The 14,359-nt window shown below is 42.2% G+C and overlaps 1 protein-coding gene across 1 annotated transcript in view; it reads right to left on the bottom strand.

The window, feature by feature from the left end:
• Positions 1–6,562: 6,562 nt before the first annotated feature.
• Positions 6,563–14,359, bottom strand: part of Rap1b (RAP1B, member of RAS oncogene family) — a 34,498-nt gene continuing 26,701 nt past the window's right edge. The window contains exons 4-8 of the mRNA XM_038314426.1: positions 13,751–13,807; positions 12,424–12,564; positions 11,673–11,816; positions 10,725–10,841; positions 6,563–8,474 (exon numbers count right to left, since the gene is read on the bottom strand). Of these exons, the coding sequence (XP_038170354.1) occupies positions 10,755–10,841; positions 11,673–11,816; positions 12,424–12,564; positions 13,751–13,807 (429 nt within the window). The 3' untranslated portion in view covers positions 6,563–8,474; positions 10,725–10,754. The remainder of the gene's footprint in view (positions 8,475–10,724; positions 10,842–11,672; positions 11,817–12,423; positions 12,565–13,750; positions 13,808–14,359) is intronic.

The raw sequence follows: 14,359 nt of genomic DNA, 5'->3' as shown, positions 1-14,359 counted from the left end.
GTTTTGGTGCCAGTTTGTGTCATATTGTAACCAAATTTACTTCAGAACTCTATCTTCTCTGCTGATTAATAATGTTTTTTTCTTTCACTTATTTCAAGATCAGAGTTGAAATGCATTTCATTAATATAAATTAATGTTTTTACCCCCCTAAGCACCATCCAGGAGTTGACCTCTGCCCTCCATTGTTCCCTAACATCTGCCAGCATTACAACTTCACCTTTACATTTTCTGCTATGAGGGTAGCACCCCGGCCTAAAGACAAAATCCTAGGAAGAGGCCGTGGGGCATGTCTGCCGGCTTCCCCTTCTTGCTGGTTTGTTCCCCAGGTGCAGAGTCAGCTCCTCTTGGACATCAGAATCTAGTGTTTTAGCCTTCCACGTGTCCTGAGGACCAGTGATTTCCTAGGAATCTCCAGGTCTTCAGCGGCATCAAGCTTCAGGGTCTAAGCAGCCACTGGGTTCTCGAAGCGTCTCCAGCAGAAAGCTAGTTATTGTTGGAGGTACTGGCTCTACTGAGTAAGCCAGTCTAATAAATTCTCCTGAAAACATGCCATTGTTACTTCTGTTCCTCTCAGAATTTTTTTTTTTTTTTTTTTTGGTCTTTCGAGACAGGGTTTCTCTGTAGCTTTGTGTCCTGTCCTGTCCCTAGCTCTTGTAGATCAGGCTGGTCTAGAACTCACAGAGGTCCACCTGCCTCTGCTTCCCGAGTGCTGGGATTAAAGGTGTGCGCCACCACGGCCCGGCTCATCTTTGGGTTCTTAAAATTTATTACCTTTCTCTTTCAGAGTATAAAAAAGCAGTCAGCCAGGCGGTGGTGGTACACGACTTTAATCCCAGCACTAGGGAGGCAGAGGCAGGTGGACTTCTGTGAGTTCTAGACTAGCCTGATCTACAAGATACAGGATGGGACCCAAAGCTACAGAAAAACTCTGTCTCAAAAAACAAAACAAAACAAGCGAAAAAGTTAAAAAAAAAAAAAAAAAGCAGTCATGCCATCGATGGTTAATTCCAGTTCCCCAGTGAGTTTTAGGAGTAATTGAGCAAAAAGCTGACAATTCTGACAGAGGTGGAGAAGGTGGTACTGGAAATGTATTGACTTTCCAGGGCTGACATGCTTGGTAATATATCCACTAGTTTTAACGACATCCTGAGACCAGTGTTTTCTTTTCCTTTCAACAAGGGCCTGGGGCAATCAAGCCCATAAGTCTGCACCTATCATTAGCCACATCCTGTCTAGATGCCCAGGCTAGAATATCCTGTACTGCTTCAGAGTAGGGGGGAAATGCATGGTGGGTGCCACTTCCTCTTCTGAGCAAGTACTCTAAATATTGGTATAATTAGTGGCATGTTAGTGGCTAACAGTATTAGAGATATCCTTTTTATTTTTGAAGACTTATTTATGTATGAGTGTTCTATCTTCATGCACACCTTTTGTTTTGTTTTGAGACAGGGTTTCTCCGTGTAACATCCCTATCTGTCCTGGAACTCACTGTAGACCAGGCTGGCCTCAAACTCAAGAGATCTGCTTTGCCTCTGCCTCTCAAATGCTGGGATTACTGGGATTAAAGGCTCATGCATACCCATATGCTAGAAGATGGCATCAGATCCCAGTGTAGAGGACTGTATGACACCATGTGGTTGCTGGGAATTAAACTCAGGTACTCTGGAAGAGCAGCCCGTGCTCTTAACTGCTGAGCCATCTCTCCAGCCTGCCTTTTTTTTTTTTAAAAATTTAAGACGTGGGTCCACTCTGTAGTCCTGGCTTGCCTCCAACTCACAAGAGATCAGCTTGCTTCTGCAGTGCTGGGATTAAAGGTGTGCTCTAAGATGAGATCATTTCATTTTTTTTTCCCCAGCTCAAGGACAACTTTATTAGTTTAAGAGAAAAATATAGTGAGGGGTAGGTGAAAATCCTGGCACTTGCTAGCAGAGATGGAGGAAAAGTGATGCCTTTTAAGTCAGGCATAGAAAAGAGATTAAGAAAAGGATACCCCCTCCTCCGCCCACCAACGCCTGAGGCAGGTGGGAGAGCTGCTTCTACCCCCCCTATCCCCCCCCCCCCCCCCAGCTGCAGGACCTGTACCTCACCTGGGCAACACCTTGTGAAAGCTGGAGAACTGGCCCCTCTCTCTGCTCACTGCTGCAAGGGGGCAACTAGCCAGGACAATGCAGGAGAGCTCACCCTGGTGGTGAGACAAGGGAGAGCTGGTGGCTGACCAACCCTGCAACTATGCAGGTCCAGAAGCAGGGTTGTGCTGAGCCACCCCAACATCCACCTCGCTTATGATCCGCTGGAGAATGTGAAGGGACCAGTCCTGCAGAATCAAAGCTGCAGGATCTCCACAACACAGGGCACCATCAGGATAACCAAGGCGTTCCAGTAGGGGCCCAGCATCACAGTGTAGCAGAAACCAGAGGCCTCAAACCAGACCAATGAGTCTTTGCAATGAACACTTGTACATACACAAAAGAATAAATAAGAGAGCTAAAAAAATAATACAACAAACAAAAAACCTCCTAAGAATCAAAGTGGGCTGTAAGCTGAGGAAAGAGCCCAAAGCTGAGATCATTTAATTCCTTCACTTCCTCCTTACCATGCCCCCCCCCCACCCGAGTATTTACTGAAGATCAGTCCTATAGTCTTGGACAAAAGCTTTACCATGGAACCCCACCCATACGCCCTTTCTCCTTTGAGACAAGGCTTTGATGTAGTCAAGGCTGGTGTCCTGTCTCCCCCTCCTGAACACTAAAATTTTAGGCACGTGTCACCATACCCGTATTATCTCATTTCTTAAAATAAACCCCCTGTACGCAGGCAGCAGGACAGGGTAGAATTAAAACCTTGCAAATAAACACCACTGTTTAGGCTCAGAAGCACTTTTCTTCTGTGGATCAAATGTCTGCTGGGGTAGTGACTCACGGATGTTTTACCTCATCCTAGGATTGCTCAGAGCACCTGCAGAGCAGTTTAATTCCAGGACTGCCTGAGACGCTTCTGCCCTTTAGGGAGGTCTGCTGACAATGGCCCCCAAAAGATATGCTGGCATCCCAAATCTCAAACCTTTGATGCTACCTTCAACTAAAACACGGCACCTGCAGATGCAATTAAGGTTTGGCAAATTACCTTGGATTATCCAGATGGACTTTGAATGACATCACAAATATCTTTAAACGCCTAAGCATGGGTGCTCTGCTAGTGCCTCTAGCGAGTGTGCAATCCAGCTGAAGGCTGATTTGGGAACACGAGAGTGCACGTCTCTGGCTTTAGTTGCATCTATTAGAACACCCCTACTGTTTAGGACACAAATATATTTTCTCCAGAGAACTAGGTATGGTATGGTTCACTATGAGAACCCAGTTAATGATCTATCTCTAAAACATTTCTGACACTGGACCAAAGTGTGTCCGTTACTGGGAAGGCATGTGGAAGGAGCCTGCAGTGCCACATCTGTGCTAGGGGTTTGTACTGGCAGATGACACAGCTCATCTTGAATGCTTGCTAACAGTAGCCCTGGGGCACTCTGCAGACACACAAAGGCCTGGCACAAAAACCGTCCCATCATTTCCTTGGATTAGCAGTCAGTTCCTCACCAGGAAGTATATGAGCAGAAACAGTGTGACGTGTATGGTGAGAAATGACATTCACAATTGCTACCTCCTCTGCCCATCAATCCACTTGTGTAACCCAGTCTTTACCATCCCAAGTCTGTTTAAACCAGGTTTTCACACTTAGCTATTATGAAAATACTAGCTAATTTACCAGTAGTAAAGGCAACTTCAAATATCCATTCCAGTGGTTCTCAATCACAAACCTATCTCCAAAAATATTTAATGATGATTCATAACAGCAGCAAAATTATGAAGCAGCAATGAAAATGTTATGGTTGGGGATCCCCACAACACGAGGAACTGTATTAAAAGGTGCAGCATCAGGAGGGTGGAGACCCAATTGGTTAATGGTTACCAATTCTCCAGCCACTCTTTTTTTGGGTTTCTCCTCTTATCAGAACAGTATTCCCAAGTTACTTCAGGGTGAAGTCGAACTCAACTCTGGGGGCAACTGCTTTCCCTGCAGCATGCTCAAGACTGACTGGTCCTTCCCACTGATGAGTAATTTACTAATCCTGTCAGCAGGCACCAGCTTTACCTCATCATTTCTTCCCAGACCTAGAGCACATTCTAAGTTTGACAGTGATAGTTTCTTCTTCTGAAATTTGTACTCCCAGGGGACACAAACTACCGCACTATAAATAGAAATCCAAATGGGTAACAGGCAGATGACAAAACCACGAAAGGCCTTTTGTTCTCTGCCTATTTAAAAGCCACTGTAACCTTTTATCTTCAAGATTACTCACACAGAAATCCTCTTTCCAGAGAAGTCAAACGCTGAAGATGCTGCAGGGCCAAAGGCTACAGGTGGACAATTACCTCACTCATGAACAACAGCGAGGAAGACAAGGCTAGCCCAGGTCCATCTCAGGTGCACCGTAACAATTATAGCTGATTTTTAAAATAAACTTCTCCTATGACCCACAAAGTCAAAGCACACTGACAGTTGAGAGACAAATCGATAAACGATTATTTTTAAGGTAGTAGGAATATTAATTATGAAGTCCATTCCCACTTGCCAGTCTTTGTACATGCTAGTCAAGCACACCGCGCCTCACCTCCAGCCTTGGGGTTTGCATTCAGTGAAGACACACAGTCAAGTAGCTAAAAAGAACACTTGTACCAATGACATGCTTGTCATCTACATCTAAGACGAGAAGATTAAAGGAAGAAAGTAAAACTTAATTTCCCGATGGAATTTTAAATGTCAATCCACAGTAAACAGTCTATGTTTACATGTTTAATTGGGAAGAAACCCCTGAAATAACGTAAACTCACACAGCTGCCTAGGGACTGAAGGGAGAGCTCAGGAGGAGGTGCAGGGCTTCCAAGCAGCTGCGGTGGCTGACTGCAACTCAGTGCTTGCAGACAAGCTAGCTCGCCAGCAAGACCTGTGAGCTTTCTTGGCTTGATATGTAAGCTATGCAATGATTTGGGGGGACATAAATCTCTGGCCTCCACACATACTGGGACACACCATATGCTTCTATACACATGCAAATATGCATGACATACCATACACAAACATGCAGAAAAACAAAACCCACAAGTTTTTAACATTCTTATAAAAGCATATGAAAAAGTGTTTCCTAGAGCCCAGCTTTCCCAGCTGCTCTGGGGAGCACGACCAGGGACGCTGTCCCTTGATCTATCTTCCCATTATTCCATTCAACTACCAGGGAAGCCCATCTACATGTTATTTTCATACCTCGAATGCTGCTTTTCTTTTGTATAAGAGAAATGGTTCTTCATACAACCACAGCCTACTAGAATGAAGCAGCTGAATAAAACCAACAAACAGGACTAGAGATGGCTCAGTGGTTAAGAGCACTGGCTGTTCTTCTAGAGATCCTGAGTTCCCAACAACCACCTGATGGCTCACAACCATCTGAAATGAGATCTGGTACCCTCTTCTGGCCTGCAGACAGAACACTGTATACATAATAAACAAATCTTAAAAAAAAAAAAAAAAGCAAAACTGACCTACAGGACTACATGAGCATTAATTCCTGCGCATGCTGTTAGCACCCTCATTTAGAAAAGGAAGGCTGGAGGTGTAGCCCAGACTGTGGAATGCATGAAGCCCTGGGTTTGAGAGAAAAGGAACCTAACCACGCATGGTCACACAGAAGGGAATCAGGAACAGTAGGATCAGTAGGATTAGACACCCGAAAAACCTAGCGCTGGTTCTTACTATATTAAAGTGGTCATGTTATACTCCTGCAGCAGTTCTAAACCACAGTGATTTGATTTCTGGGTCAGCAGAACGGAAGCACATCTGATGTCTGGATGCCTTTATTCACCATAACCTGGGAGTGGGAGGTGTTATCACCTCTAGTGGGCAGATACCCAGGGATGTTAGCTTAAAATTCGATGATACATAGGGCAAACCCCCAATACAGTACCTAGCACCAAATGTCAACAGTAGCAGGGCTAAGAAATCTTACAGAATGGACTCTAGTAGGGCAGCACTTCAGTTGATCTTGGTTGTGCTATATCTGTGATCCTAGCAAACCCTAGAACAGTTTTTTTTCTTTTTGGTTTTTCGGGACAGGCTTTCACTTTCGTTTTTGGTGCCTGTCCTGGAACTAGCTCTTGTAGACCAGGCTGGCCTCGAACTCAGAGATCCGCCTGCCTCTGCCTCCCGAGTGCTGGGATTAAAGGCGTGCGCCACCACCGCCCGTCTTAACAATTCTTGACACGTTAAGTTTTATCTGCTGAAGGAGTACTCACTGCTCAGGATGGACAGTGGTGCCTTCAATGGATCAACAGAATGGTACGCTGAAATAATTTTAGTGTCCCAGTTTTGAGGGCACCCCCAAGTGATTATAAAGAAAACAAGCTTTACTAAAACATGTCTCTCAAGGATAACAAAAGAAGAGTGTCTCTAAGAACATTTACTTTAGGCCTCTCAGTGATGGAACTTGGTGATTTAAATACATAACGAGTAAGACTGTCTTAAAAGAAAGCCTTTAATGTCCCATTTCAAACAGCATGTGTTGAGGACTGGCACACCTGCAGGTTAGAAGGTACCACTTAAGTGGCTGCTCCAGCAGTTGGTAAATGCTATGAGAACGTGTAAGAGCTTCTTTACAAATTTCACAGAATTCAATGATAGCACACAGGAGACAAACACTGTTATATAAAAGAAAAGTAGCATGAGTCAACATCAAAAAATTTTATAACCTTATTAATATTTTAAGCATAATTGGTGCAAACTTCTGTGTATTAGTTTCCCAAAGATTTGCATTCTGCATAAAAAAAAAGAGTGTAGTTCCCAAACTATTTGATCCTTCCTCCTTTTCCCAGCCCAAAGAGCCACTGAACACCAGCCAAAGGCATCTGTTCATGTGTAATACTGCTTGAATTACAACATTCTTTTTCAAGGAAAAGTTCAAAGGGTAGTTTTATGTGGATAGCCAAACAAATCTAGGAAAAAACGCCCCCAAACCCAAACAAACCAAATCCTGACATCTTGGATTTAAGAGTCTGGTTTACCTGTAAGTTATAAATTATGAAATCACACTGTGTAAAATAACATCTATTACATTTAAAAAGGTAAACCCATTATTTATTTACTAGCACTGTTAAAACATTACACAAAACACATTCAAGTGGCAAGTAATTATAATGCAAGCCCTTGCACGGCAATCCAAATTTATTGAACTACGGATGCTAAGTTATACAAAATTGCACCACTGTAATTAAGGCTTTTAGTTTACATTTGGCCACCTCAAAGTCCTTGTAACATCAGGTTGGTCAATTTAAATACTGTGGCTCCCTGTTGGATGGACACACAATCTTTACACCCAAACGTTAATGCACACAAAGCAACAAGGCATTGTTAAATAAAACAGCAAGAGTTACTGCAGTTAGGCCTTGTGACCAATTACACATGATTAAAATTACTTCCCACATTCACATCCACAGTACTCGTCCACCATTTAACATCTCAACCAAAACGTTACACATGAGAAACAATCACTAACAGGCAAAAGCACTACCCCTGTGTATTTGGTATTGCAGACACACGTAGGCATGAGCAAGCAAGGGAGTCACAGTGAGAATCTACAGCTGCAGAAGCCTGGAAATGATTTACAAAATTGTTAAATCATTAAAAAATTGTTTGAAAATATACACTTCTTGTTGTAGACCCCCACTGTACACACAACTATAAACATTGTTCCCTATGTAAACAAAAAAGGAAACATATAATAAGGAGATTTGAAAAGTCTGGACATTTCCTTCCCAACAGATATTAAAGGCAACGTCTTTAATCTAAGACATTATACTGAAAGGACTATCATATTTTAAAGACAAGATCACTGTCTCCACAGGATTTTGAAAAATTAAAAAAACTATATAGCTGTGTTAATCAAAGCGCTTATTTTTGTATAATACAATGATAATGACCTTGAATTTAAAAAAAATTACAATAAGCTACAAGTATCAAAGAAGCGAAGTTATCTGGAGTAGTCTATATAGGAGCTCTTTGGACTTTCTTTTATTATGCTAAAATAGTGGTGCTTTTAGGATTTACATTATTGTACTCTCCAATACAAAGTATGGGGTGTGGTAAAGTATACAGTACACCATTTTCTTACATGTACAACATTGGTGGATGAAGAATGTCTCTTAGCAGTAATACTGGATGTAGCCTCTGGTCTGACCAGCTGCATACTCTAGAACCTATTATAGAAGTAAAAATCTCTCGTGATACTGGAAAGTGATTAGAATGTGCAAACTGATACAGTGGCTTTCATCCGCCTCTCAAGGGCACCACCACAGGAAAGTCCAGTGAAGACGTTGGTAGGTTTACAAAGTTGGAATGCTGGCACTGTTCAATTGGGCAACAGTTCTTCAGACCTGTGGAAGAGAAAACAATAAATACACTAACTGAAACCACAACAAGGAATTAAGGAAACAGCAGACAAAGGCTGATTCTAGTCATGACATTAATGACGGATAAGACATTTTCATATCTTCATTCCAAAAAAGATGGCAGTCTACACCACTGCCCCTCTGGAGGCCACAAATGGAAATTCTAGGCCAAAAGAAGGAAAATGCTCTGTGTAACTTTCTGCATATTGCTTTCCAAAGATTAAAAAGAAAAACAAATTGGAGGCTGGAGAGACCTCAATGGTAAAGAGCACTGGCTGCTCTTCCAGAGGACCCTGCACCCACATGGCTGCTTACAACTGCCTATAACTCCAATTCCAGGGTAGCCGACACCCTCTTCTGATCTCCTTGGACACCAGGCATGCATACAGTACTCATATATACAGCAGGCAAAACACTTGTACACAAAAAACATAAGGTAGCCAGGCAGTGGTGGCCTTTAATCCCAGCACTTGGGAGGCAGAGGCAGGTTTACAGAGTGAGTTCCAGGACAGGCTCCAAAGCTACATAGAGAAACCCTATCTCAAAAAACCAAAACCAAAACAAACAAAAAAGGAGCAGGCCAAAATCTGCTTACTTGTGTGACTCTATAAACACATGCCTACGCTGAAATATTTTTTTCCTTTTATTCACTTGAGACGAGCACTTGATATATAGCACAGGCTGCCCTCGAACTTGGCAACCTTTTCTGCCTCAGCATCCTGAGTGCTGGAGTTACTCAGCAAATAAGACGTTAACTCAAAATGGAGCCAGCTGTGGTGGTGCATGCCTTTAATCCCAGGCAGGCCGATCTGTGGGAGTTTGAGGCCAGCCTGGTCTGCATAGCCAGTTCCAGAACAGCCAGAGCTATGTAATAAAGAAAGAAAAACCCCGTCTCGAAAAACAAACAAACAAACCAAAAAACAAAACTTCTCAAGGTAAAGATATAATGGCACTGCGCTTTAATGCTTACTAAATAGAGATAATTACCACGGGCAAACGAGAGAGTAGACGGTGCTTCCTGTGCCACAGACACGGATCTCGCTTTATAAGCACTGATCTCATTCAATGCCTGTTTTTTTTTTTTTTTTTTTTTTTTTTTTCGAGACAGGGTTTCCCTGTAGTTTCTAGAGCCTGTCCTCGACCTAGCTCTTGTAGACCAGGCTGGTCTCGAACTCACAGAGATCCGCCTGCCTCTGCCTCCTGAGTGCTGGGATTAAAGGCGTGCGCCACCACCGCCCGGCTTCAATGCCTGTTTTTATAACTTATAAAGTTAGACTCCCAGGTTGTGGTCATTCTCTGCTGAGGACCCTTCCTCCAGCATTGCTGACTTCTACCTGCCCCTTCTTGTATTCCAATTCTGACAGACTTTCCCTAAACTCTTAGTTAACAAACCAGCCTGGTGCCCGCGCCCATGAGCCTCTAGAGAACCCAGAACAGCATGGCAGAAACCACGAAGTCAGAAGCTGGGCAATCTACTGGAATCCTGGTTCTGCTGGGGTCACGACCGGTAGAGCTCGCAATGGCTCATAATCCTGGAGTTAAGCACAGAGTGACTCTTTAGTGCCAGGCTCCTCATCTGTGTCATTTCAAAGGCTTGTTTTGAAGTGTCTTCCCTGCTCCTGGTGAGTGGAGGCATCACAAGCTTACGTAGCCACACCACACACATTCTAAAACTGCCTCTCTCTTCTATTACATCTCAATTATCTGAGTTCTGATGATAGGGAAAGAAATATAAATGGCTCAGTGGTTAATGGCACTGGCTGCTCTTCCAGAGGACCCGGGCTCAGTTCCCAGCACCCACATGGCAGCTAACAGCTCCCTGTAATTCTAGATCCGGGATATCTGACACCTTCACACCAACGCACATAAAGTTAAATAAGTTATATATATGAAAGAATATAATTTTAGTTTCTAGAATTATCATGCTAAGTCATGATATCTATTTTTAAGGACCAACATCATTTGCTTGCTTTTATGGCAGTCCTTGGAATAAAGTTAGCAATAAGAAGAACGTTAACAGGGCTGGAGAGATAGCTCAGAGGTTAAGAGCACTGGCTTCTTTTCAAAAGGTCCTGAGTTCAATTCCCAGCAACCACATGGTGGCTCACAGCTATGTGTTATGACATCTGGTGCTCTTTCTGGTGTGCAAGCAGAACACTGTATATGTAATAAATAAATAAATTTTAAAAAAAGAAAAAGGAAAAAAGAAGAAGAAAAAAAAGGAACGTAACATACCTGGCTCAGAGCTACAACACACCCAGGACATTAAAGCAGCTGGCATGACGACTTTTTGCGGGCCTTGCCAGGCACTGGAGTTTTTCTGTTAATTTGCCGCACTAGGTCATAAAAGATCTGCAAATACATTATTTATTATTATTATTATTGTTATTGTTATTACTGTTATTTTTAAGAAGGAAAAACAAGCTCAAAACCCAAAAATAAAAAAAATGAAGGAAAAGCAAACAAAATCTCCTGGCAATCCCTACGTCTATCAGGAAACCCCAGAAGCCAGTGCTCCGTCGCAGAGTGAGTAAAGCCCGTGTTTCACAAGTACCAAGTTCTTTTTTTTTTTTTTTTTTTTTTTTAGAAATTTAAAACTAATTTCCTTAAAGTAAGTACTTAGTTGAAGGAGCTGCAGAATCCTACTCAATTCAGTTAGATCTCTCCTTTCCTATAAAAAAGAAAAGAGAAAGAGGAAAAAAGCCTCTTTACTGTCTCCAATCTTTCCGTATGCCTTTGCTCTAAATAGCTTCACCCCTTCATGAACCACGTCTTTCTGCCTTTTCCCTCCAATACTCAATGAATTTAATGTGTTCCATACTAGCCTTCCACCCAACTTTCCCTTTAACAGTAATTGCATTGTATGCACATCACAAAGAACTGCAACGCTACTTCTTTACATGCACATGCTCTCAAGGCTGATGTCCTGTAGGACACACATTAACCTGGAGTTTTCCTGCAGTGCTTTCCCATTAACTGAACACTCTTTAAGATTCTGTTACACGTGCATCCTCATGAGTTTATTATGTGCAACACAGGATAATATGTTGTCATGTAGGTATGGGAACTGCACCTAGGCTGCTCTGTAACAGTAGCTCTCTCAAATACTCAGCCAGGCCCCTTTCCAGTAACTTAAAATTTTACACTAAATATAAAAAGCTCCCCAAGTCCATGCGCACATACCTCATTAACATTTATTTTTGATTTTGCAGAAGATTCTAAGAATGCACAGTTGTTCCATTGTCTTGCTAGGTTTTGACCTTGTTCCTTCCCTACAACTCTCTCGTCTTCCAAGTCACATTTATTGCCCACCAGAATCATCGGAACCTACAATGACATGGGTGAGGGTAAAACAGATACAGTGATAGAGGCCCCTGGAAACTATGCCACGATAGACGTAATCACAGCAATCAAAACACCTTTAAAGGGGAAGCACAAAGGTGCTACCCTGAAAAGCCAGCATATTTCAACACTTAGAAATGTTTAACGGTGTGAATCAACTTCAGTTTCTGACATACATTTAATGAATCGCACAACACAAAAAGGAGAAATTAAGGAGGCCCCTACAGCAGAAACTTCAGCTTCTCACAGTCTAAGCTGGAACCTCTCCCTTTCGTATCTATGATGAAATAAATCAACTTAGTAGAAGTCAACATACTTATTAGTGGCATCATGCTGTCTGCACCTCTCTGATGTTTGTAGTTTTCAAAGAGCAGTATACGGAAAGGCATAAACTACTAACGGCCACTTAAAAATCAGCTTTTTGGGATTTTTTGGGAGGGGAAAATTCAAACAAGGAAAACAATATAGGTTTCTAAAAGAAACTTAATTTTTTAAAAATAAATACTTTAATCTGATAGAAAAAGAGAACCTCACAAGTTCTCAGCTATAGAAGTGTAAGAAATGATGGCATCTACCACAGAAGCCTGCTTACATCGTCAGTGTCTTTAACCCGAAGAATCTGCTCTCTCAGGTCTTGTAAGTCATTAAACGTGGACTGCGCTGTGATCGAGTAAACCAAAGCGAAGCCCTGTCCGTTCTTCATGTACAAATCTCTCATTGCTGTGAATTGTTCCTACAGAAGAAAGATTAAAAGAAAAGGATGTGTTTCGATACCAAATTAGATAATTCTCAAACCTACACTTAACAGCTTATTGAAGAATATTGGAGTATTATATAACATTCCTTAAAATCACATATTATAGCAAGATATTGTCTGAGAATTGCCTAACAAAGTTCTTTTAAAAAACGACACCACAGATTTATATATAACACATGCCCAACTGGAAGATAGACATCTTGTCTCTAAAAGAAACTTTGTTTTCTGAGACAGTTTCTCTGTATAGCCGTGGCTGTCCTCGAACTTGCTTTGTAGACCAGGCTGGCCCTGAACTCACAGATTCACCTGCCTCTACCTCCCAAGTGCTGGGACTAAAGGTGTGCACCACCACCATCCAGTATTAAAAGCAATTTTTGAACCTATCATGAAGTGTTGAGCACCAGTCTTCTCCCAGACGTGCAGCACATCATGATCTCATCATATTTTACACCTCTTTACTAGGGTGTGGGCATCTGTGTGAAAGAAGCTGATGTGTACCACATTTCCCTTACTTTTGGACACCTACAAACCTAATCGGTTGTTATGGTATGGATATAGACTGAGTAGTCCCAAAGGCTTCATATGCCAAAATTTTACCCTGATTCTGAGGCATCCAGAGGGTAGAAACTTGGTTCTATGAACTGAAGAGGTGAGGTCGCTGGGAAGCAGTTACGATTGAATATGGTGGCTTCTTACAGGTGAAGGGAAGGGGAAACACAGACATGCATGTTTCTGTGTCTTGCCACTTGATGAGTACTGCCTCAGGCTCTGTCAGGAACAAGCCACCACCAGATTTTGCTCCTAGACCTTGCATCTCCAGAACAAACCATAACAAATCTCCATTCATAAAGTTAGCTGGCCATAGGCATTTCAGGACAGTAACAGAGTTGATGTAGTTATTTAAAAGTACCTTCAAGGACAACTACCAATCAAAACAGTTCATATGGCCAAAGAATAAATGTATATCTAAGCATTGTCAACATTATCTGAAATATATAATATACTGTCTTATAGGAACCAATACAACCACAGGCCATGAAAATTTTCCACTCTGGCATTTGCATTTAAAAATTTCTCCAATAACTGATGGATTCCATTCATAAAGCGCACCGTTTAAAAACTGATGCACACTGCATATCCTCTGATAATTTAACCTACATACCGTTCCTGCAGTGTCCAGGATTTCAAGCATACACTGCTGTGCATCTACTTCAACTTGCTGAAGAAAAAGTTAAAATAGTCCTTTAGTTTTCATGCATGTAAAACAACCTTAAAATACCCACAACAGTTAAGATAAGAGCAGATATAGATTATGGCAATTTTACAGGGTAATATTGAGCAATACTTAAAACTAGCTAAGTCACTGTGGCAGTTTTAGTAAGAATGGCCGCATAGGTGATGGCATATGAGCACTCGGTTCCCACTTTGTGCTGCGGTTTGGAGCGGTGCAAAGATAACACAGAGGGCCGGCTTTGAAGTTTCAAAGCCACCGCTTGTTCCCAGTTTGCTCCGACTGCCACCTGCTGCACGGTGGACAAGCTCTACAAGCTGCCTTGCTCCTAGTGTTTATTGCAGCAACTGAACAGTAATGAAGTTCCAAAGCTCCCTCCCCCCATTTTAGTCAGGTGCAAACTGCATGTACTAAGATGTAACTAAGATTCAGCCACAGTGTGACACACTCAACACTTAATTTTGGAATAGAAATGCCTTCAAAACAGTTTAAGCAGAAAAGCAACAGATCCAACGGTGTCAGCATGGTTCTTCCTATCAG

Source organism: Arvicola amphibius, chromosome 17, assembly GCF_903992535.2.
Source record: "Arvicola amphibius chromosome 17, mArvAmp1.2, whole genome shotgun sequence".
Taxonomy (NCBI): Eukaryota; Metazoa; Chordata; class Mammalia; order Rodentia; family Cricetidae; genus Arvicola; species Arvicola amphibius.
This window is presented reverse-complemented; position numbering and strand designations above follow the sequence as displayed.